Source organism: Xenopus laevis, chromosome 1S (genome assembly GCF_017654675.1).
Source record: "Xenopus laevis strain J_2021 chromosome 1S, Xenopus_laevis_v10.1, whole genome shotgun sequence".
NCBI lineage: Eukaryota > Metazoa > Chordata > Amphibia > Anura > Pipidae > Xenopus > Xenopus laevis.
The window spans coordinates 185,872,398-185,898,451 of NC_054372.1; the positions used below are offsets into that span (position 1 = coordinate 185,872,398).

A 26,054-nucleotide genomic window follows, 5' to 3' on the forward strand; every position below is an offset into this window, starting at 1 on the left:
GATATCTGCAGTTAATGCCAGGTAGTCCGCTACCTGCCGGTCGAGGCGTTCTTTGAGGGTGGATCCAGAAGGGTTGTGGCGCTGCCTTGGACAGAAAAACATTTGCATGTCTGACGTTACAGACTGGCCAAAGGGCTTTGTCCTTGCAGGTGTGCTCGTGGCAGGATTACTGGCACCTCTGCCCCTGGAATGTTGATGAGTTCCTGAAGTGACATCACCCTTAAAAGCATTGTACAACATGTTTTGCAGGCTGGTTTGTAAATGCCGCATCTTTTCGGACTTGTGGTATGTTGGTAACATTTCTGACACTTTATGCTTGTACCGAGGGTCTAGTAGCGTTGCGACCCAGTACAGGTCCTTCTCCTTAAGCCTCTTGATACGGGGGTCCTTCAACAGGCATGACAGCATGAAAGACCCCATTCTCACAAGGTTGGATGCAGAGCTATCCATCTCCGCTTCCTCATTATCAAGGACTGCATCATCCACGGTCTCCTCCCCCCAGCCACGTACAAGACCAGGGGTCCCCAAAAGGTCACCACTAGCCCCCTGGGAAGCCTGCTCCTGTTGGTCCTCCTCCTCCTCCTCCACAAAGCCACCTTCCTCCTCTGACTCCACTTCTGGCACCTCTCCCTGCGTTGCAGCAGGTGCCTGGGTTCGTTCTGGTGATTCCGACCAGAAATCGCGCGCTTCCAGCTCCTCGTCACGCTGGTCTACAGCCTCATCTGTCACTCGTCGCACGGCACGCTCCAGGAAGAAAGCGAAGGGTATTAGGTCGCTGATGGTGCCTTCGGTGCGACTGACCATATTTGTCACCTCTTCAAAAGGTCGCATGAGCCTGCAGGCATCGCGCATAAGCACCCAGTAACGGGGGAAAAAAATCCCCAGCTCTGCAGATCCAGTCCTACCACCCAGTTCAAAAAGGTACTCGTTGACGGCCCTTTGTTGTTGCAGCAGACGTTCCAACATAAGGAGCGTTGAATTCCAGCGAGTCTGGCTGTCAGAAATCAAACGCCTGACTGGCATGTTGTAGCGCTGCTGAATGTCAGCAAGGCGTGCCATGGCTGTGTAGGAACGTCTGAAATGGGCCGACACCTTTCTGGACTGGGTGAGAACGTCCTGGAATCCTGGGTACTTGGAGACAAAACGTTGGACTATTAAATTTAACACATGTGCCATGCAGGGCACATGTGTTAAATTGCCCAGTCTCAACGCTGCCAACAGATTGCTTCCATTGTCACACACCACTTTTCCGATCTGCAGTTGGTGTGGGGTCAGCCACCGATCGGCCTGTGACTGCAGAGATGACAGGAGTACAGATCCGGTATGGTTTTTGCTTTCCAGGCACGTCATCCCCAAGACAGCGTGACAACGGCGTACCTGGCACGTCGAATAGCCTAGGGGGAGCTGGGGGTGCACAGGTGTGGAGGAGGAGAAGGAGGACCCAGCAGCAGAGTAAGAAGAAGAAGAGGAAGAAGACGAGGTAGAGAGCGATGGAGGAGTAGAGGTGGTGGCAGAACCGCGTGCAATCCGTGGCGGTGACACCAACTCCACTGTTGTTGTTGAGCTACCCATTCCCTGCTTCCCAGCCATTACCAAGTTCACCCAGTGGGCAGTGTAGGTGACATACCTGCCCTGACCATGCTTGGAGGACCATGCGTCAGTAGTCATATGGACCTTTGGCCCAACACTAAGTGACAGAGATGCGGTAACTTGGCTCTGCACATGTTGGTACAGGTGTGGTATTCCCTTTTTAGAAAAAAAATTGCGGCTGGGTACCTTCCACTGCGGTGTCCCAATTGCTACAAATTTGCGGAAGGCCTCAGAGTCCACCAGCTGGTATGGTAAAAGCTGGCGGGCTAAGAGTGCAGACAAGCCAGCTGTCAGACGCCGGGCAAGGGGGTGACAGTCAGACATTGGCTTCTTACGCTCAAACATGGCCTTCACAGAAACTTGGCTGGTGGCAGATGACTGGGAATGGGAACAGGTGGTCAAGGTGGAAGGCGGAGTGGAGGGTGGTTCAGACGGGTCAAGGAGAGCAGAGGTAGAGCAGTAAGATGCTGGACCAGAAGGAGTGTGGCTTTTAGTTTGCCTGTTGCCTTTGAGGTGTTGCTCCCAAAGTGCTTTGTGCTTGCCGCTCATGTGCCTTCGCATAGAAGTTGTACCTATGTGGCTGTTGGGCTTACCAAGGCTCAGTTTCTGACTGCACTCATTGCAAATTACAATGCTTTTGTCAGAGGCACACACATTAAAAAAATCCCACACTGCTGACTTTTTGGAAGTGTGCGATCTGGCGGTAACAGTAGAAGTTGGCGGCATTGGCGGCAATGGCGGGTGCGTTGGCCGGCTGAACACAGGTGCCGATACATGTTGTTGCCCTACTGATCCCTGCGGGCTGTCCTCCCTGCTTCTTCTAAGTCTTATTCTCCTACTGCCTCTCTGACTCTCCGTCTCTCCATCTGAACTACCCTCCTCTTGCTCTCTTCTACTAGGCACCCACAAAACATCAATCTCCCTCATCATCATTCTCCTCAGATGCATCAATTTCTTCTGACACATCACAGAAGGAAGCAGCAGCGGGGACCTCCTCCTCATCACTCATTATGTCCATCTCTATCGTGTTCTCTGCCAGAATTAAATCTGGTGTAACGTCCTCATCTCCTTCATCTTCTTCTGGCAATAATGGTTGCGCATTACTCAGTTCAAGAAACTCATGGGAAAATAACTCCTCTGACTCCAGTGAAGAAGGGGCACCGGTGGTGGAGGAAGTGTTACGTGGGGTGGCCATAGCAGTGGAGGATGAGGAGGATGTTGTGGTAAAGTTAGAAACGGTAGAGGATGGGGTGTGCTGTGTAAGCCAGTCAACTACCTCTTCAGCATTTTGGGAGTTCAGGGTCATTGGCTTTTTAAAACTGGGCAATTTGCTAGGGCCACAGGATTGCATAGCAGCACGGCCCCTAGCACGGCCTCTGCGTGGCGGCCTGCCTTTGCCTGGCATTATTTTTAAAAAAACAACAACAACAAAAACTCAGTTGGTTTTTCTGGAAACGATAATACACACAGCTAGATGGCAGTTTGAAGAAAACAGTGTGCAAATAATGCCTACAAGATCAACGTATACACTACTACAGTGGTGGATACGGATTACGTAAAATATATGAATGCTGCTTGAAAAAAAGTAACTCAAGTGGTTTTTCTAGAGACGATAATATTATCAATATTTAGACAAAATGTGAACAAGCTCACACAGCTAGATGGCGGTTTGAAGAAAACACTGTGCAAATAATGCCTACAAGGTCAACGTATACACTACTACAGCGGTGGATACGGATTACATAAAATATATGAATGCTGCTTGAAAAAAGTCACTCCGGTGTTTTTTCTGGAGACGGTAATATTATGGATATTTAGACAGAATGTGAACAAGGTCACACAGCTAGATGGCAGTTGGTTGAATAACACACTGGGCAAAAAATGCCTACAGGGCAAATAATGCCTAAAAGGTCAATTTATACACTAATACAGCGATGGATACGGATTACGTAAAATATATTATGGCTGCTTGAAAAAAGTCACTCCGGTGTTTTTTCTGGAGACGGTAATATTATGGATATTTAGACAGAATGTGAACAAGGTCACACAGCTAGATGGCAGTTGGTTGAATAACACACTGGGCAAAAAATGCCTACAGGGCAAATAATGCCTAAAAGGTCAACTTATACACTACTACAGCGATGGATACGGATTACGTAAAATATATTATGGCTGCTTGAAAAAAGTCACTCCGGTGTTTTTTCTGGAGACGGTAATATTATGGATATTTAGACAGAATGTGAACAAGGTCACACAGCTAGATGGCAGTTGGTTGAATAACACACTGGGCAAAAAATGCCTACAGGGCAAATAATGCCTAAAGGTCAACTTATACACTACTACAGCGATGGATACGGATTACGTAAAATATATTATGGCTGCTTGAAAAAAGTCACTCCGGTGTTTTTTCTGGAGACGGTAATATTATGGATATTTAGACAGAATGTGAACAAGGTCACACAGCTAGATGGCAGTTGGTTGAATAACACACTGGGCAAAAAATGCCTACAGGGCAAATAATGCCTAAAAGGTCAACTTATACACTACTACAGCGATGGATACGGATTACGTAAAATATATTATGGCTGCTTGAAAAAAGTCACTCCGGTGTTTTTTCTGGAGACGGTAATATTATGGATATTTAGACAGAATGTGAACAAGGTCACACAGCTAGATGGCAGTTGGTTGAATAACACACTGGGCAAAAAATGCCTACAGGGCAAATAATGCCTAAAAGGTCAACTTATACACTACTACAGCGATGGATACGGATTACGTAAAATATATTATGGCTGCTTGAAAAAAGTCACTCCGGTGTTTTTTCTGGAGACGGTAATATTATGGATATTTAGACAGAATGTGAACAAGGTCACACAGCTAGATGGCAGTTGGTTGAATAACACACTGGGCAAAAAATGCCTACAGGGCAAATAATGCCTAAAAGGTCAACTTATACACTACTACAGCGATGGATACGGATTACGTAAAATATATTATGGCTGCTTGAAAAAAGTCACTCCGGTGTTTTTTCTGGAGACGGTAATATTATGGATATTTAGACAGAATGTGAACAAGGTCACACAGCTAGATGGCAGTTGGTTGAATAACACACTGGGCAAAAAATGCCTACAGGGCAAATAATGCCTAAAAGGTCAACTTATACACTACTACAGCGGTAGTAAAATAAAAAAAAGTAAAATAAAAAAAAATGAATATTAAAAAAAAAAAATTAAAGTTGGTGCTGCTGAACTACTAGGAGCAGCAGATTAGCACACCAGTCCCACTCCCCAACACTGCTAGACTAATAGCACTGGGCTCTTATAGTAGTAGTAGTAGTAGTAGTAAAACAACAAAAAAATAAATAAAAGCAGTCCTTACAAGGACTACTGTTATTGCAGCAGTCAGCAGATGAGATCAGAAGCAGGACAGCTGCCCACAGCAGCTACATACAGAGCACTGCAGTAGAAGGTAGATTACTAGCCAGCAAAGCTACCTAAGCTTAAATGTCCCTCAAACCCCTGCAGACTTCTGTCCCTCCAATAACAGAGCAGTATCAAAACGATTACTAGCCAGCAAACTTTCAACTGTCCCTGAAATCACTAACAGGCAGCAGCTCTCTCCCTACACTATCTCTTCAGCACACACAGGCAGAGTGAAAAAACGCTGCAGGGCTTCGGTTTTTATAGGGAAGGGGAGTGGTCCAGGGGAGAGCTTCCTGATTGGCTGCCATGTACCTGCTGGTCTGGGGTGAGAGGGCAAAAAAAAGCGCCAACAATGGCGAACCCAAAATGGCGAACGTCGCGCGACGTTCGCGAACTTCCGGCGAGCGCGAACACCCGATGTTCGCGCGAACAAGTTCGCCGGCGAACAGTTCGCGCCATCTCTATTCTGGATAATAGATCCCATACCTGTATTTAGAAAAACACTCTCAGCTTTGAAAGGTCAGTTAAAACCTGTTGCATGTTCTGCTTAGTATTAGATATTTTGTATTATTATATTTTTATTACGATTATTTATGTATATATATATATATATATATATATATATATATAAAACAATACGGAGGGATGCTCATAATATAGGGATGCACCGAATCCACTATTTTGGATTCAGCCGAACCCCCGAATCTTTACTGAACTGAATCGGATCCTAATTTTCATATGCAAATTAGGGGTGGGAAGGAGAAAACATTTTTTTACTTCCTTGTATTTTTGACAAAAAGTCACGCAACTTCCCTCCCCACCCCTAATTTGCATATGCATGTTCGGATTTGGTTCGGCCGGGCAGAAGATTTCGGCCGAATCCGAATCCTGCTGAAAAAGGCTGAATCCTGTCTGAATCCCGGAGAATCCTGGTTTCAGTGCATCCCTATCATAATAGGACAAGATTGTGCAAGGAGAGCAAGATGCCGTCAATAGAGCAAAATATTAGCTGTACAGCAAGACAGTAGTAGAGAACGAATCTGTCTGAAAAATTTGTGAAACTATGAAAAGAAATCGCGATATAGTGAAAAATTCATGAAACGCAATATGAGTCAACTTTTTGTTTTGGCAACTTTTTTGTTTAAATGCAGTGAACAATGGGTGGATTTTTCTTATGGCATCTTTTTTGTCTCTTTTGCTGCAGTTTTGTGAAAATTCGCAGGTGGAGAAATGCAGAATTTCACTGCAAATCCAGGCCTGGCAAAAAAATGTGCTCATCACTTCAAGATAGTGATAGTAGTACAAGATGGTGATAGTAGTACAAGATGGTGATAGTAGTACAAGTAGTACATGATAGTGATAGTAGGACAAGATGGTGAGAGTAGGCAAGATGGTGAGAGTAGTACAAGTAGTACAAGATAGTGATAGTAGTACAATATGGTGATAGTAGTACAAGATGGTGAGAGTAGGACAAGATAGTGAGAGTAGTACAAGATAGTGATAGTAGTACAATATGGTGATAGTAGTACACAATGGTGATAGTAGAACAAGATGGTGGTAGTAGTACAATATAGTGATAGTAGTACAAGATGGTGATAGTAGTACAATATGGTGATAGTAGTACAAGATGGTGAGAGTAGGACAAGATAGTGACAGTAGTACAATATGGTGATAGTAGTACACAATGGTGATAGTAGTACAAGATGGTGATAGTAGTACAATATAGTGATAGTTAGGGATGCGGGGGTTCGGCCGAATCCAAAAAAGTGGATTCGGTGCATCCCTAGTGATAGTAGTACAAGATGGTGATAGTAGTACAAGTAGTATACGATAGTGATAGTAGTACAAGATGGTGATAGTAGTACAAGTAGTACACGATAGTGATAGTAGTACAAGATGGTGAGAGTAGGACAAGATGGTGAGAGTAGGACAAGACAGTGATAGTAGGACAAGATTGGGAAAGAAGGGAAAGATAACAACAGTAGAGTAAGTGATGCACAATTTGATTCTTCAAGTACAACTTCAGACAACCAACATCAGCCAAGAGTATCAGGGGTTCAAATTGTCGTAGCAGTAGTAGTGAAGGGTCACAAGTAGGGCAGTGCAGGGCCAGGCCAAGGTATTTAGGCACCCTAGATAATGGCTTCAATTAGTTTCCCCACTCGGTCCTGCATTACCATTTCCCACCTTACCATTCATATAGCCCCCTGTACCTTTGCCGGTACCAATCATATTGCCCCCAATCTGTACCTGTGCCAGCATAAACCAAAACATCCATCATATTGTTACCCCCAATCTGTATCTACCCCTGTGGCAGCCAAAAAAATCCATCACATTGCCCCTAATTTATTCCTGTGTCAGCAGCCACCATATTGCCCCATGTCCCTGAGCCAGCAGCAGTCAATCCCTTATTTTGCCCCCAATCTGTACTTGTACCAGCAGCACCCAAAAAATCCACAATAATGCCCCCAGATATGTACTTGTGCCAACAGGAGCCAAAAATCCATCATATTGCCCCCAAAAATGTACCTGTGCCTGCAGCTGCCAAGAGGGAGGTGGAGAGTAATTCTGCCACAGTACGAATCATGGGCAAGGGGGTTGGAACAGGTGGTTTATAAAATTGAAAAACTATTAAAGGCCAAGCAAACCATGGTTTAAAATACGACAAAACATTCCCCTTAAAAGTGCGCCCCCCCATGATTGCGCCCTAGGCGGGCGCCTTCTCTGCCTACCCCTAGTTGTGGCCCTAGGGCAGTGCTACCTTCTTCAAATAAATGGGACCATACAAAATCTGTTTTGCCATAGCCCCTCTTCCACCACTGAACTTTATATACCATAAACATCTCATACTTCCCGACTGTCACATTTTTCATTGGACAATCCTGATATTGACAGCTCAACCCGCTGTCCCAGGTTGTTACTGAAATGTCCCAACTTTCTATTTGATCTCCAGCACTGAACAGCCAGAAATAGATACAACGTTTCTAACTTAATTGGCTTTTGGCAGAGAGCCCAGAATATATGGCAGCTGCACTTAGATACTTTTGTAACAATTTAAGATAAGCAAATAAACAATTGTAACAATTTAAGATAAGCAGGTCTCTTTGGGAAACTTTGACTTGCAGCTTAAAGGGCAATTCACTTTCATTAGCAAAACTGTAATAACATAAAAACCACAGAAATGTGTTCAAACTTTCCTAACCTGCCAAATTTTGTAAAATGGACATGGTAATTAGGGGGTGTGGCTACAAAAGTGGGCGTGGTCAAAATGTTCACCAAACTTGGCGCAGCAAAACTTTTTATCCCCCTTTCTATTGTTGGGAGGTATGCATCTATGGGGCAAATTTACTAAAGGGCGAAGTGACTAACGCTGGCGAAAATTTGCCAGCGTGACGTCATTTCAGTACTTTGCCGATTTACTAACGGGTGCAGGCGTAACTTTGCTACCGAAAGAGACTGACCCTGGTGCTCATTCGCACTCAATCACCAGACGAAGTTGCACTCTGGCGAAGGGACATAACTGTGCAAATTCACCAGACTTGCCTTCACCACCTCAGACCAGGCAAAGTGCAATAGAGTAGATAGGACTTCCTTGAAATTTAGTTGAAAATTTTTCTAAGTCCCAAAAAACACTGGCGTCTTTTCCTTTTTTCAGGGTGATAGGCTGCAAAAGAGCATAACATTTTTTTGGGGTATCATTTCCTAACATATGGCACATAAACTATACACTCATGTGTAGGGCAATATAACATCTCTGTTTTCTTTTATTAAGGTTTCCTGGGCTTGTGTAATGTAATGTATTGGCTGCAACATATAAGTCCATTCAACTTTAACTTCCGCCATATACAAATTAGGCAACGCTAGCGCAACTTCGCTCTGCTTGCCGAATTAACGCTAGCGCAACTTCGCCAGCGTTCACGCCCTGGACACACATTTGAATGTTAGTGAGTTAGCGTTGTCTGAGCGAATTTTCGCCTGGCGAATAGGGATGGGTGAATTTGACCCATATCGTTTTGCCAAAAATTCGCCACCGGCATCAAAAATGTTTTGTCGCAGGCAAAATTGTTTTGACGCGCATCTTTTTTTTTGATGCACAACGCCATACAAGTCTATGGGCGTCATTTTTGAGGCAAAAAAATTCGCCCATCCCTATTGGCGAAGTGTTGCGCTGCCTGCGAAGCCGTTGCTGGTGAATTTTCGCTGATAAGTAAATTTGCCCCATGTCTTCTTAAATGTCGTTTTTTTAGTTCAAGGACTAATCAGACCAATTATTACAATTAAACCATTCACCCGTGTGCCCAAGATCCTTTAGCACAGGACATGGGACTAGAGAATGCCATTTGGTTTCACAGAGGAATAAAGACAATTTTGGATACATTCCTCACTAAAAATAACTCTGACTGAGACAGACGGGAAGAAACATGGAATTTAGCAGCTCCTACTTCTGCTTTAAATCAGGGAGAGACGATTCACTCTTGGACTACCACTCCCATCATGCTCTGCAAGTCTGGTGGGCAAATCTGTTACATATTAGTGCTCAATTTCATCTTTTGACATACAAAGTAGTGATGAGCGAATCTGTCCTCTTCCCATTCGCCCAAAAATTCTCTAAACTGCAAAAAAAATTTGAAACAATGAAAAATTTGTCAATGGGCATCAAAATGAGCAAAAAACTTTATGTGTGAATTTTTTTGACACTCCAAATGGGCGATTTTTTTGTCTCATTGACCATTTTGTCCAATTGCGTTAGTCAATGGGTGTTTTTTCTTATGGTGACTTTTCGTGTCTGCGACAATTTTTTTCTGGCAGCTTCTATGTTGCGGCGAAATTTTTCACGGTGGATTTTTGCCGCAGTTTCACGAAGAAAAACACATGAGGCGAAATGCGGAATTTCGCTGCAATTCCATGCCTGGTAAAAAAATGTGCTCATAATTAATTCCAAGACTTAGATGGAGATCAAGCTGATAAACAGATTAAACAACTTGGGTCACACTCTAATTGTAGCCCTCCAGCTGTTAAACTACAACTCCCAGCATCCCTGCAGCAAGAGGAGGTTGTAATTAATACAACCCCTAAGGGAGTACTAGACGTAGGCCAACAAATGTAAATACATATTCATGCTCAAGCGAGAAAATGTCAGCATTGCAAAAGAAACTGTCACAAAACAGTTTTAATTATATGGACCGTTAGTGGTTCGGTTACTTTTTGTACCTCCCATGAGAGTAGCCACATGGGTCTTGCAAACCACGAGCCTGTCTTATAAAGCTTTTATTGACTCACTTGCATTGGCTCAGCCATACTTTATTGAGCCTCCCAAGCTGAGTGCAGCAGGGAACTGTAGGAACATACAAAGAGATCACTGCCCTGTGGTCAGAATAAGAGGGGGCGACTGGGAACTCTAAATAGATCCCATTCAGGAATGAAAGACAAAGGCATATTCTTCTCTCTGGAATATCAATACATATCTATGAGCAAAAATGCAAAGTAATGCTTAAAAAAGCAACTCATACCCCCCCCCCAAAGAGTGGTTTGCTCTGTGCTGTTACATATATTGGAATGTTTTTGTCACGACATTCAGCTCTTTCCTCACATGATCCATTGGAAGCTTTGAGCTGATCCAGTGAAGGCAGAATGTCCATCTGAAGCTTGTTCCAGCTCACCTCAATTGGACACTTACACTAAATTGCCCAAAATTTGCCCAGCATCTTAAACCAATAATTTGAAGTTGAGCCTCCCTGGTGGCTAGGACCCCACATGAGAAAAAAAAATTGGTGGCCAGGCCCCGCCCCACATTATAAGAAAATTGTTGGCCAGGGCCCCTTAAAAGTCCATGCCTTCCCGAAGTCAGCAGCTCTCAAAAAGATGGGGGGGCCCGGCTAATCAAGTAAGTGTGTCGTGGCCCGGGGCCCCCCTTACCCTCGGGCCCCCTACAACTCTCTCCCCTGTCCCCCCCCGATGGCTGCCCTGAACGCAGTCCCGGATTTACATAGTGGGTGCCCCTAGGCCCGATGCCATTTGTCACCCCCATCCCCTCCCCTTTATTCGCACAAATTTTCATAAACAGGACCAGAGCAATGGGAATTGGTAAACAAGAAATTTTAAAAACTACTGTATCTCCTGCGCATCCCCAGTGTTTCTGAACCAATGTGGGTGCGGTTGGGCAGCATGCCGCCCCCTAAAATTCTGATGCCGTAGGCCCGGGCCTTGGTGGCATTTCCACAAAATGTAAATGGTCTAACGGTAGTGACTTTTCGCCAGCGTTGCCACCCGCAGGGACATCGTCAATTCACTAACAGGCGGAGGCACCAATTCGCTAGCAAACGGGACTGTCACTAGCGTTTATTCGCATTCTATCACCAGGTGACTTTTCGCTCTGGCGAATGATTGTTACTCCGCAAATTGTTGCCTTCACCACCTCAGACCAGGCGAAAGTTCTAAAAAGCAACTAGATCTTCCTCAATCTTCTGTCACTCACATCATATCCTGTGTGCCGAAAATGCATTAAAGTTCCAAAAACGCTGGCGTTTTTTTAAGCGGGATTGGCTTCAAAAGTCCTAACCTAGACTTTTTTTGGGTAACTGGTTTTCTCCAGACATTTCATAACATATGGAACATTCATTTTACAGTGGGCTCATGTGTAGGGCGTTATATTAACTCTCTTGTCTTTATTAAGGTTCCCTGGACATGTGTAATAAACAGTGGGAACTTCAAGCATTTGCACCAACATTCATAATAAAGACGTCCATACAACTTTAAATTACCCGCCGTATGCAAATTGACCTAAGACAAGATCACTAACGAATTTTCACTAGGCACAAACGAACGCTAGCGCATCTTCGCTATGAAATGCTCACACTGCCGAAGTAACGCTAGCGAAAAGTCGTCTCGTCCAGGGCCCAGGGTGTGATGTGTGAGAAGCGGTCGCTGGTGACAATTCGCCCTTTAGTGAATCTGCCCCATAGATGGATGATTTTGCTGCTTTAGGCAAATGTAAATGAACAGAATACTTGTATACCCCTTACTTGTGCCGGCACAAATTTCACTTTCAGTTCCCATGTCCATTCCTTCCTTTGCACCCTTTACTTCCTGTTCAAGCTCCTGCATTTTCTCTGCTTTTGCACCCAAATAATGAGTGTGTAGGGTGTACAGGGTGGAGGAACAGAATGAAGTCAGAGCACGGATAATGTTATTGAGCTCGGTGCAACTCCCAGCTGCCCATCTGTTAGGGACCAGTAATTCCAATAGAGCCCTGTCATTCCCAGACCCCAGGGAGCTGTAAGTATTATTGCCTATAATAAGGCCAATTCTGTATATTGGGGGCTGGTAGACATCACTCTCATTTCTCATGAAATCTCTCTCTATATATATTTACATATATCACATATATTATCTAAATGATATATATCTATTACATTTATTATAATAACATTAACTTTTCTGTGGATTTTGACTGTTCCTCCCACAAACAAATGAACAGATTTATTGAATACTAATACACAAACAAAGACTCTATAGTCATATTCCTGTGTTGTGGCTCTCCGTGGGTTAAGTTCTATTCTTTGTTTCTATCTATGCATTTTAACAGAACAATATTTAATTAACTCCTAAATAAGTGTAAAGACTGATAATTTGCTTGATAAGAAATCTCTGACCCGCCTGGCACTGATTTATTCATAGTATGGCCCCCAAGGGTAACAACCAATTATCAGATATAAGACCAGAATCACTCACACTAAGGGGATCATTAAATAACAGCTCATTGACAAACAGGAAGCAGATCCTTTGCCCAAAGAGCTTACAATCTATGAAATAAGTGATATATATATATAATAAGGGAATACAGGTATTTAGGTGCAATCAGCTGGACTGTATTCTTGATAAAATTCCTTCTCATGCCTGACACGAACACAGGCTGCGACTGGAACAAGCGCTGGGCCCTTTATCACATATTGTACAACAGGTCCGCACACAAGTACCACCAGATTGCTCTGATTTCATAGGACATTGCTGAAGGCCTGGGAAGGCACTAGGGGCAGGTAGCAGCAACTGCCAGCCAAAAGTACATTTCACTTCCTAAACTAGATGCTGTTGGACTACAACTCCCAGCATGCTCTTAGCTGCAGTTAGAAGAAAGAAACAGTGGCTTATGAGACACTGGCAACAATTTCTTTGAAAAGTTAAGGTCAAAACCTAACAGTTAAATCAACAACGTTTTCTCCCCGTTCATTTAGATACAATGGGGCAAATTCACTAAGCGCCGAACGCTAGCGTTAATTCGCTAGCGTTAATTCGCTAGCGTTTGGCATTTTCGTTACTGCGAAAATTCACTAACGAACGCTGGCGTAGTTTCGCTAGTGTTACTTCACACCCTTACGCCTGGCGAATTTTCGCTAGCGACGTAACTACGCAAATTCACTAACTTGCGCAGTGTACTGAACGCTACCTTTTAAGCTAGACTTCCTTCGCCACCTCAGACCAGGCGAAGCGCAATAGAGTAGATAGGGATTGTTTCAAAAAAAGTCAAAATTTTTTCTAAGTCCCAAAAAACGCTGGCGTGTTTTCTACATTATGGGTGATAGGCTGAAAAAGATCGAAAAATTTTTTGGGGCTCCCCTCCTTCCCCCCTACATTTCCTGACTCATGGCAACTTACCTAGACAGTGGGCACATGTGTAGGGCAAAATAACATTTTTATTTGCTGATTTGAAGGTTTTCTAGGCATTTGTAGTGCTGATACGTGTTCCTCCATTGAAATTTGAATTTGGCGCCGTATGCAAATTAGCCTTCGCTAGCGTAACTTCGTTTTACATAGCGAATCAACGCTAGCGCAACTTCGCAACCTTACGCTACCCCTGAGTGCAACTTCGGATTTTAGTGAACTTGCGGAGCGCTGGCGAAACTACGCCTGGCGAAGTGCGGCGAAGTGCGGCGAAGCGCGGCGAAGTTGCGCCTGGCGAAACTACGAATGTTAGTGAATTTGCCCCAATGTGTACAGTGATGGCAGTAAATGGGTTAAAGGAACTACACTTCCCAGCATCCTCTGCCTGCTGAGAGTTGCTAGATCACCCATCCCTGCCTTACAACATCACCCAAGCAAAGTACTTAGGTACCTGCCTGTTGATCCCAGGCTACTGAATTGTCATGATCTTGCCTGGCACAGTAGAGGTTAAACTGGCCATGCTACTAGTTACCAGTGAGAGCAGTATATAAGGGCCCCAAGGCGTGAGTTAATAATACAAGTAAAGTTATGCAGCTATAAGGCAGGATCACTTTGCTCTCATCTTCTTGTTCCTCAAAGGCTCCCTGGGCTCTCTAACAATCAGCAAGGCGGCTCCACTGCTTATGTTGGTGCTATATAAGCAAAACCTACCATTATGTTTAAATAGAGCTACTAATTATCCACACACCCTTAAAAGGTACAGGTATGGAATTTGTTATTCAGAATGCTCAGGACCTGGGGGTTTCCAGATAAGGGATCTTTGCGTAATTTGGATCTTCAAGTCTATTAAAAAATCATGTAACCATTAAATAGGCTGGTTTTGCTTCCAAAAGGGATTAATTATATCTTAGTTGGGATCAAATACAAGACATGGTTTTATAATTAGAGAGGAAAAGGAAATCAAATAAATAAAAAAATAAAAATTTGGATTATTTGATTATAATGGAGTCTAGGGGAGACGGCCTTTCCGTAATTCGGAGCTTTCTGGATAACGGGTTTCCGTATAACGGATCCCACACCTGTACTAAACTTCTTAGTTCATTTGTAGGGCTAAAAATGTAATGCTCAGTTATTTAGTGCTGGTAATTAACTGGGTGAACGGTACTAGTGGACTAGGCAGGAGCCCAGGAGCTGGGGGTCAGGATGCCTGGAGCTGTGATACTCGGCAGCCCTCCTGCAGTCACAGAGGGTTCATAATTGAACATAGTCAAGTACAAAGGAATTCTCTTATACTCTGATCCCTCCAGTCCTGCAGCCGCTCTTTTGTTTTCTTGTACTCTCCGCAGCAGGAATGTGTTCTTATTATTAAGCCCAGATGCTTCCCAGCTGCTTGTACACCGATAAACCATCCAGCAGTTTTTTTTTGGACTACAACTCCCAGCATCCTTGGACCGAGGGTGGCTGTTGTGGCATTCTGGGAGTCGTAGTCCAACAACAGCTGGGCCTAAGTTCGTGTGACCAATGGGTATGATCATGCCTTTGAGTTTTAAACGGCAAGTAACATGAAAGGCTGCTATAAGCGGACTGGCAGCGTTTGCTTTAGACACTCCAATAGACAAAAACTCAGCTGTTAGTGTGGGAGCTGCCATACAGTAGTGATTATATATATTGCCCCTCGCACAACTGTGATACTGTCCCTCTGCACACCTATTATTATTAACATTTATTGATATATCGCAAGCATATTTCGCAGCGCTGTAAAGTAAATGTGTTTATACAACTAAATCACAGTAATTACATACATGCACTTAAAGGACACAATGAATTGTTATACAGGCTTTTTTTTTTTTTTACAAACACAGGAGAGGCAGAAGCAATAGCTGCATGCAGAAGTTAGCAAAGTCTGCAACAACAACTCCCCTCCCCAGCATGATTAGGGTTAACAGAAGAGCCATTACCTTGTCTTCTTGTAGTGGGTTTCTTGGTGCCCTGAGTGAGTCCAATGGCACCAGTCAGAAGCAGCAATGTGCCAAACCAGTACCAATCCATCCCAAAAGCAACACAATGGTATCACACTGCCGGGCAACAATCCCTTTAAATCCTTATAAATGGTGTGTGGAGACCAGGAGGGTTAGAAGAGACGGGAGAGAGACAGTGGGAGAGCGGACTTTCCACGTGCAGGAGGGGCCCCTCTGTGCAATGACATCCCACCACAATACTGCAAACAGCACAAGAAAGCAATTTACAATATGTGTCTACTCTCACTCCCTCCTCCTCCCTCTTCCCAAATTACTTCCCAAAATCCACAAGCCAACCCACTGCCCCCTACCATTCCTCCTGCTTCCCCCTTTCCTGACGTTCCTGTGCCTGTGGGGGGTGCAGCCCAGGGAATAAGGACAGTGGGAGTACAGGAGAGAGCGTGTGGAGCTAAGAGGATAAATCGGAATTAATCTCCCAGATGGAGAGACTGCTCCAGCCACTCAGACTAATAAAGCAACACACAGGGATTAGGGGCCCCTCATACTGTCACTAGGGTTGCCACCTGGCCGGTAAAAATAATGGTTGATCCCAATATTATTAATAGGGAAAAAAGATAAATATATAGGAAGGCCGGTATTTTTTCCGGAAAAGGTTGCAACACTAACTGTCACTTAGTGACAGAGCTGACAGTCAGGGGAGCTAGTGGCACCGGGATACCCAACTGCCTGTTCAGTTGGCATCAGCACAAACACCGCCTTCCTCTTTTATAACTGACTCTGACACCACTCAGAGGTTTAAAGGGCAAGTCTTAGCAACCCAGGGACAAGAATGACAGACATTGCAAAAGGATTTTATTTCCTCACTGCGTCTTCATCCTCAGGATCAGCGAGAAGATACGTAGAAATGATCCGAGCAAAAAGTTCAACTTGTGTCTTTTTTTCAGCTTTGGTTTCAATAGAATTTGTTTTATATGAAATGTACAGTGGACTGGGCGCAACAGAACCAGGGCAGAGTGGGCTTGAGGGCGGCCACAGAGGAAGAATCTTTAGAACTAAACCAGTCCGAGAGCACAAGCTGCACAGAAGACATTTACCGTTAATTCAAACCACTATAACATTACAGAGACCATCTGCAACTGTATTTATATTTCTACCATCTGCAAAAGTAAATAGCAGCCCCCTCATATCCCTTAGACTTGGGGATGTGTTTATTATTTTTGGATTCAGGGGGGTAGCTGCCCCTCCATAAAATATTTGGCTCAATGCTACAATGCCTTTTAAATTTGACCACAATTATCCAAAGGAACAAGAACGAAGGATGCTGAGTCCCATTCAAGTCACTGAGGGATTCTGTGACCATATAAAGGCACATGGTTGCAGGCTGAGTTATACAGGGAACTCTGAGTATCACTCATGTATTATAAGGGATAATGTACCCCCTACTGTCAATGATAAGGATATTAGAAGTCACTGAGGGGTTATGTGACCATATAAAGGCACAAGGCTGCAGGCTGAGTTATACAGGGAACTCTGAGTATCACTCATGTATTATAAGGGATAATGTACTCCCTACTGTAAATGATAAGGATATTAGAAGTCACTGAGGGGTCCTGTGACCATATAAAGACACAAGGCTGCAGGCTGAGTTATACAGGGAACTCTGAGTATCACTCATGTATTATAAGGGATAATGTACCCCCTACTGTAAATTATAAGGATATGAGAAGGTGTTTTTCCCTGCCAAATAAATAACAACATTTAAGAGCCAATTTGCGGCCTTTCTCTCCCTAAATGTGTGTGCAGTGACTTGCATGGCATCAGCTGTGCACATTCAGGGGGAGAAAGGCAGCAAATTGACTTTTATCTGTGGATATTTATACTCCAGCAAAGAAAGAACCTGCATCCCATTGGACTAAATGCTGCCCATTCACAAGGACACCGACGTACTTGGCAGAGTTGCTGGTTCTGATGCAGTTCTCAACAACTTTCAACCTGCCCAATAATAATGTGGTTTTTGGCTAGATTTGATTGGGCTGCAAAACTGCCACTTGGTCTACAGAGGCAAAGTCGGCAGTTTTCCTCACTCCATGTATGGCCAGCTAGACTTGTATCTGCCACAGTAGAGATATTTTAGCTGATTGGCATAGCTGGAAATGGGGCAATATGGTGCCACCTTTTGAGCTACTAATAAATGGGGATGTCAAATATTGCCCCATGTGCTATTACCCTCCATGCTCACGTGTATTACACATAAAACTAATATAACATGAAGCTCCCATTGAGGTGGCTTTATAGAAGTTGCCAATGACACTCAGTGATTTGCTCACTAAATACTTTGCATTGTTTCTTCTCATGTGACTCAAGAGCTGATAAGCAGCTCAGGCTCATTACCTGCCGGCCCATACAATAGGTTTAACACTTCACAAGGAACTCATTGCTTGCCCAGAGGTATTTAGGTGAGGGCCACTGTCTTTGATAGATAATTGGAAAAGGAAAGAAAACAAACAGAGCATTGTTTCCTTTTAATTAATGTAACATTCAAATGAGAGGGTTCCAGGGTGTTGGTTGGATGGGCTGCCAGCCTCCTGCGGGAAGTAAGGGTGTTGGATAATTATTGGGATATAAAAAAATAAGACATTCCTACAGGTGGTCTAGGGAGAAAAAATCCTAAACTGTGCAGTTGAATTTTAGTTGTATGTTGTTAAGCTCATGGTACATGTAGGGTATTCTTTAACCTAAACCTGGCCACTGGTGACAGGCGGTTTCCATTACAGCAAATAGGCTGGATAGTCAGCTCATGTGCCACAAGCCTTAAACTGTAAAGTCATTGAAAACCTTGTTTCTCACATTCTCATGGAGAAGGAAAGCTACCGAATCAGTTTATTGCCAATAGATTAGCCACAAGCTATAAACCTATATTTACTCTGCAGAATGCTTTACCACACTTGACTAAACAGCTCTAGAAGCTCTCTCTGTTTGTTTAGGATAGCAGCTGCCATATTAGCTTGGTGTGACATCACTTCCTGCCCGAGTCTCTCCCTGCTCACTCATAGCTCTGGGCTCAGATTACAGCAGGGAGGGGAGGAGGGAGGAGAGGAGCAAACTGAGCATGCTCAAGCCCTAGCCCTGGAGGTTTAAGCTGAAAACAGGAAGTCTGATACAGAAGCCCATGAGTACACAATAGAAGGAACAAAATGCTGTGTTTCTTTTGACAGAGGACTCAGAGCAGCATTACTTTGAGAGTTTACTGGTGTATTTATATAGAACTTTCTGATAAAGCCTATTTAGTTTTACAGGATAAGTGAACCTTAAAAATAAGTGAATGCAATTGATGAGGGTGCTATTTTAAGCACTTTTGCAATGTAAATGCATTATTTATTTTGTTTTGATTCCAAGATATTAAGTGATACATGTACTGTTAACATGAATCATTTTTGCTACAACAGCGCCACCTGCTGGCCATTTTCCCACCAGTCTGACCACCAAGTAGTCAAGGAAGTTGTCACGTGAAACATAGAGGCTGCTCTGATGTTCTTCTGCTTAAGGTCCCCATAGACATGACGATTCTTCTTTGGTGAACGATTGATTTCAGTGCAGTCCGACCAATCCATCAAATTATCGTGCGGTTAGTGGGATTCGAATGATCGTACATCTTACGATTTTTCGGCCGACATCTGTCAGAAAATTGATCGACCAGGTTTAAAAATCTTTATCGGTCCCAGTGCAATCTACCTGTGTTTGCAGGGCCAAGCAGGCAGCTAATCTTCATTTTTGCTGGCAATATCGCCAGAAATGGTCTTTTTAGTTGATGGACACGTACATTTAAACAATCATTTTGAGATAATCGTGGTCTCACGATAACGATTGGATCTTTTAAAAATCTTTACATCTATGGCCAGCTTTAGGAAAGATTTGAGAAAGGTTTCTAATTTTTTTCCTCTTTCTTTCTTCTGACAGCTTCCTTGACTACTTGGTGGTCAGACTGGTGGGAAAATGACCAGCAGGTGGTGCTGTTGTAACAAAATTGATTCAAGTTAACAGTACATGTATCCTTTAATATCTTGGAATTAAAACAAAAATAAATGTACATTGCAAAAGTACTTAGAATAGCCCCCTCATCAATTTTACATTCACTTATTTTAAAGGTTTACTTATCCTTTAAATCTCTTTTATATTAATACAAATAATAATGGCTGTGTGTTAAACAGATTTATTAAATATCCTTTACAGTTTGGGCTCAGTCATTACAATAGAATGAAGCAGTGCAAGACAGCAATACTAACCACTATGCCATCATGCCCCCCCTACACCATACTAACACCAGTATATTGATAGAGGACATTGAAGAACATAGTCGGACATAGAGTCGGACTGGGGCCCTGAGTTGCTACCTCAGGGGCCCTGCACCTCCTCGACAGGGCCCCCATCCCATTTGCAAAGCCCCTTCCAGCCCCTGCCCCATTCGCAAAGTTCCCTTCTGGCTCCCGCCTCAACTCCCCTCCAGCACCCCACAGCAGCGACTGGAGCTGGGGAGGGAGGTCGGCGGCAGCGGAATCTGTTTGAAGCAGGGAGCGGGTCTGGGCCGGTGAGGCTCACGAGAGCCTTGGCCCATCGTTGTTTTTTTTTTGTCCCAAAGGTCCAGTTCGACCCTGGTAAACGCTGTATTTTATTCACTTACCTTAATGGTTAAAAATTAGTGATGGGCAAATAAATTCACCTGGCACGAATTTGCGGCAAATTTCCACATTTCGCTGCAGGTAAATAAATTTGCGAATCTCCGGCAAAAATTTGCCACTGTCAATTTCCGATTTTCATGATTTTTCCGTGAAAATGTTCGAATGTTACGATTTTTTAGTGAAAACATTCGAATTTCATGACTTTTTTGTGAAATCATTAAAATTTCACGATTTTTTAGTGAAAACGTTTGAATTTCATGGTTTTTTTTGTGAAAACATTCTACTTTCACGATTTTTTTGTGAACTTTCTGATTTCACGATTTTTGGCAAATTTTTTGCGGGAAATTCACAAATTTTTTGGCGAAGCGAAACTGGAGATATTCACACATCACTATTAAAAATGGATTGTGTTTTTTATTATTAACTTTTACACAGTGAGACTGACGGCACACCCACCTCTTCCAGCCAGCTGGATCTGAAGTAAGTCACTTTCTAAATATAATCAGTTCAAAATTCTGTACCGTTTATGAAATAATCACGTTACTCTTCACTGTCCCCTTCTGAGCAACCTGTCTCTCTTTATTATCTCTTCATGCAGTGGGTGGAGTCAGTTTTTGATTGACAATTAGGTCTAAGGGCAGGACTACACGGATGTTTTCGGCGCGATCCGGCGCGCTGCGTCAAAACGCATCGTGCAGCGTCTGCATCCAACAGTCGTGTCGCGTCAGATCAACACTGCAACTTCATCCGACATTTCTCTCTTACCTTATTTCCGTTGCATGCGACTTGTGGCAGCGCGTCGGATTGCAATGAAAACTTCTGTGTGGTCCTACCCTAATACATCTTTTGGGAGGGGGGTTGCACCCTTTGCCTGGAACATGTGTTAGAGCTCACTCTTTCAAAATAACCAGTTTCAATGTAAATCCTGTTACTCTGCATGTAGAGTGTGTGCCAGAGTCAGTTATTTTGTTTGTGCTGGAGTTGGTTGTTTGAGTTAGCTCTATAAACAGCTGCTAAGAAAGGGAGCCCCCCCATAAAAGACATATTAGGCCTATATATGGATCCAAATTGGACCCAGACCTCAGCATGAAGAGGTTGCTGAGAGTGAGATACTGAAGAATATCTTGATTATTTCTTAAACGGCAAGTCAACCCCAAAATAAAAAGTTGCCAAAGAAAAGAAAACATAATTCTAAGCAACTTTCCAATATACATGTATTAATAATTTTCAGTGGTATTAAAATTATTTGTAAAAACAATTTTCTATTGAAAGAAGCATTTGCTTAATTCCTGGTTGTTACTTTTAAAAGGTCGAAGTGAAAATTTGAATTAAAAAAAAGCTAATTTTCTGTGTACTTCGACTAGGGAATAGTCCAAATTCGATTTGAATTTCAAAATTTATCATGTACTGTCTCTTTAAACATTCGACTTCGACCATTCGCCATCGAAAACCTGCCCAATTGTTGTTTTATCCTATGGGGGACTTCCTAGAACCTATTTGGAGTAAATTGGTGGACTTTGAAAATCAAAGGTTTTTTTTGGGGAAAAACTTTGATTCGTACGATTCGGATTCAATTGAAAACATACCTGTTTGGCCAAAAAAAACTTCGATTTCATTTCGGTTGGTCTTTTTGAATTCGAATTTCGAAGTTTTTCAGATTCAAAATTTTGACCCTTGATAAATCTACCCCAGAATTTTTAATGGATTATATTTAGAAAGTGTCTTATTTCAGTGAGATGTAATTTATATTAAATTTTCATTTTTGCGATAGGTTCCCTTAAATTGGTCCTGTATATAAATCATTAAGTATAGTTGCCTGTAGCCAAGCACCCTATAGGCAGAGGATACTGTCACCTTCAGCACAACTCATAATCCTGCAGCAGGACGGCAAGTAGACAGAAGATACTGTTTGTTACCTGTCAGCATAATACAGTAAGTAATCCCTGCCTTTTCCAGCTCCCACACCTGCTGCCGCCAGTGATCCTCTCCGGTGCTCTGTACAATGATCTCAGACCCATTATTGCTGTGTATGATAAGCAGAGCAGGATTAAGACTAAACAGGGCCCTACGCAATGTAGTGCTTATGCCCCCCACCACCTCGAACCACCTATTGTGAAATAGTTGTGAAAGAAGCACTGCGATGCTAGCGCATACCTCCCAACATTTTTGAAACAGAGGGAAAAAAAATTTGGCGCACGCAGCGCTGCAACATTTTTTCTCCATGCCCCTAATTACTATGTTCATTTTACAAAATTTGATTTATGAAAGTTTGAACATATTTCTGTGTTTTTTTCAGTTATTACAGTTTTGCACAGTCCCACTCCCAGAAACCCTTTACAAATTACTTTGCCCCAAGTCATTTTTTTTGTAGGTTTTTTTTTGTAGTTTTTTATTTCTAAGTTCTGTCTGCCCCCCTCCCTGCAACAGTTCAACAGCCTCACACTGCCCCAGCAGCCCCACAGACCCTTTTCAATTTTACCCCCAGATTTTTTTATTGCCTCTGGTGATCCTCCCCCAATGTGCTGTGACGTCACCGCGCCTGCCAAATGCGCTACTGTCGTGCGCTGAGGCGTCACTACGCCAGGACGTCACCGTGCCGCGACGTTGGGGGGCCCAGAACCCGGAAAATTTCAGAGGTGATTTTTTTTTTTCTGCTATCCAGGCCCGGGCCCCTAGAGCTAGGCGGGCCCTAGGCAGGTGCCTAGGTCACTTAGCGGGTAATCCGGCCCTGATGATAAGGGATTACGGAAATGTCTGTCTAGAGTAGATAGTTATGCCCAAGGAATAAAAATTAAAATGTACAATCTATCCTATGTCTCAAGATAGCCATACATGGGGCTGATATGGTCTTCTAACTAATTCTATAATGACCAATATGGCAGCTTCATGGCTCCTTTATAAGCCCAAAACATCCATCTCACTAATTCGAGATACCTGGCCAGGCCTTGGATAGGTACCTACTAGTGATGGGCGAATTTCTCTTGTATTGTTTGCCGGAAAAATTCACGAAATTTCCATGAAATTCGTGAAACTGCAAAAAATTCATGAGACTCGAATTTTGAAACCCACGGCAATTTGCGTCAATTTTGATGCTGGCGTTTAAGTCAATGGGCATCCAAATAGTGTTGATGCACGGCAGTTGTAACGTGAGCGACTTCTTTTGATGCTCGCGAATTTTCGCTGTAGTTTCGCGAATTTATTTGCCGCCGCCAAAATGTGGAAATTTGTGCTCTGATAAACTTCAGTCACTCTTTACTGCTATACTGCAAGTTGGAGAAATTTCACCCCCTCCCTCCCCCCCCAGCAGCTTAACAACTGAACAATGGGGAGGAAACCAGATAACAGCTCCCTAACGCAAGATAACAGCTGCCTGGTAGATCTAAGAACAGCACTCAATAGTAAAAGTCAAGTCCCACTGAGACTGATTCAGTTACATTGAGTAGGAGAAACAACAGCCTGCCAGAAAGTAGTTCCACCCCCTCACATGACCGAGGGCAGCTGGGAAACGGAGAATATGTCTAGCCCCATGTCAGATTTCAAAATTGAATATAAAAAAATCTGTTTGCTCTTTTGAGAAATGGATTTCAGTGCAGAATTCTGCTGGAGCAGCACTATTAACTGATGTGTTTTGGAAAAACACATTTTTCCATGACAGTATCCCTTTAAGGGAGATCAAGGTAGGCTGCCATTAGCTTCTGAGGAAGTGGCCGGTAGACACGAAATGCGTAAAGCCTACAATATGTTCTGGGCATGCCTTTACCATTTTTAAGGATTTTTCAATACATTTCTATTTTTTAAATATTTTTATTTGTACATTTATCCAATATGATACATAGCAGTACATTTTACACAATTGAAATTATCGATAATTATAACCACTGTCCATGTGGATATTAAACTTAAATCTAATGGGAGATAATCCCAGTACCTGGTAACAGACACGTAACGTTATATCCTTACTTCAGGTAACACATCTTAAATCCAAGCTTGATACATGTATCCTATTGAAGTTCCGAGATATGCAGAACTGTGAATGTTATTTGCATGTTATACTGTAAATCGAAATGTACAATAAATGTCCTGTTTAGTATCATTGATACCTTAACAATTTACATAACTTGGAAAGAAAAAAAAATAAACTATTTCTAAAAGAATCACTTGGAGAGTAATGCTCTTAAGTCGTTGTCACTTAAAGGGCATGTAAAGTCTAAAATAGAATAAGGCTAGAAATGCTGTATTTTGTATACTAAACATAAACATGAACTTACTGCACCACAAGCCTAATCAAACAAATAATTTATGCTTTCAAAGTTGGCTACAGGGGGTCACCATCTTGTAACTTTGTTATACATCTTTGCAAGACTAAGACTGAGCACATGCTCAGTGTGGTCTGGGCTGCTTAGGGATCGTCATAAACAAAGCTGCTTGAGTTCTGCATGGCTGGGAAGTAAGGCGGGGGCTTCCCCTGCTGTTCATAAGTATGATTGTTTCCCTGCTCAGCAGTTAGGGACCGTCTGACAATTCCTATCCACAGCAGTAAATAAAGGGAGAATTTCACTGCATACAGTCAGGTTTCTTATAAAAACGGTACATATTTTTTAATTAAAGTATATTGGAGAAAGGTTTCTTTTTCATTAAAGAAAGTAAAAATGGGATTTTATTTCTTTGTCTTTACATGCCCTTTAAGCATTATTGGGTCTGGAGTAAACTGATGATGCCTCAATTCTATAACTATTGGAGTTATGTAGGATGGGTACTATTAAATCTATAATTAACCCATGGCTGCCATGTTTTTTTGACTTATTGGATTGTGTCTGTAGCTAACCCCGTTAACCTCTCGTTAATACATATCCAGTCAAATCGGCTCCTTTGGTGGTCTATTTTTCTCGTGTTTGCAGCCTGACTATGAATCTAAATATAATCTCCTTCCACTGCATTTCCTTTATCTGTGCTCCCACTTACACCAGCGCAGAAATCAAGCGCAATTATTTAACGCTGCCTGTTTGTCATTAGAAACAATAAAAGAAACAATGATGCTGATTTATAATCTAGAGAGCAACAGTAAATGTCACGAATAACCTTTCTTATTAATCATTGACAATATTTCAGCATGATTGAAACCAAACTCACTTGCCTATACCGTAAGTCTTTTACCTGGATAATCCTTGGATGTAATCAATTCCTATTGTATTCTATGAAATGTGAATTCACTCAAATACAGTTAGTGAATTGTTCTTAATTTCTTAAGAAGGAAGGAAGGTTTGCATTTGATAGAAAAGAGGTAAAACATGTTGGGAGTAGATCCAAAAGTAATTGTGTTTTTTTTTACCTTTCCTTTAAGATGGCTACAAATGAGGCAACTTTCTTATTTTATTTTTTGTTATCCGTTATTCCAACCAGCCACCATAGAAATGTAAATTGTTCCGGGTTAGCTGGCCCCATGCATATACATAGGAGGTCCAAAGCACTTTGGATGCAAAAACTTCTGCATATGCTTGTTGGGGTCACATTATTGAGTTTGTTTTGATATTCAAGTAGTGGGTAAATCAGGGCAATCTAAATGTTTAGACCTCTTGCCACCAATGGCATCTATGGGGAGATTAATTCAGAACCTATTGAAGATGAGACCTGTCACCTTACCAGTCAATGTCCCATACAGAGAGAACCTCTCCAAGACAACCCTTTACTTTCTTTCTTCTCTATTTGGTTTATCTTTGTTAAAAGGAATG

General features: G+C 42.7%; 1 protein-coding gene across 4 annotated transcripts in view; it reads right to left on the reverse strand.

Annotated features, from left to right (window-relative positions):
- Positions 1-16,210, reverse strand: part of egflam.S (EGF-like, fibronectin type III and laminin G domains S homeolog) — a 90,812-nt gene extending 74,602 nt beyond the window's left edge. For 2 of the 4 annotated variants that reach the window (XM_018244516.2, XM_041580588.1), the window contains exon 1: positions 15,629-16,210. In XM_018244516.2, coding sequence (XP_018100005.1) covers positions 15,629-15,719 — 91 coding nt within the window. In that variant the 5' untranslated portion in view covers positions 15,720-16,210. The remainder of the gene's footprint in view (positions 1-15,628) is intronic. The other 2 variants (XM_041580590.1, XM_018244515.2) reach the window with 2 other exon arrangements.
- Positions 16,211-26,054: the final 9,844 nt, after the last annotated feature.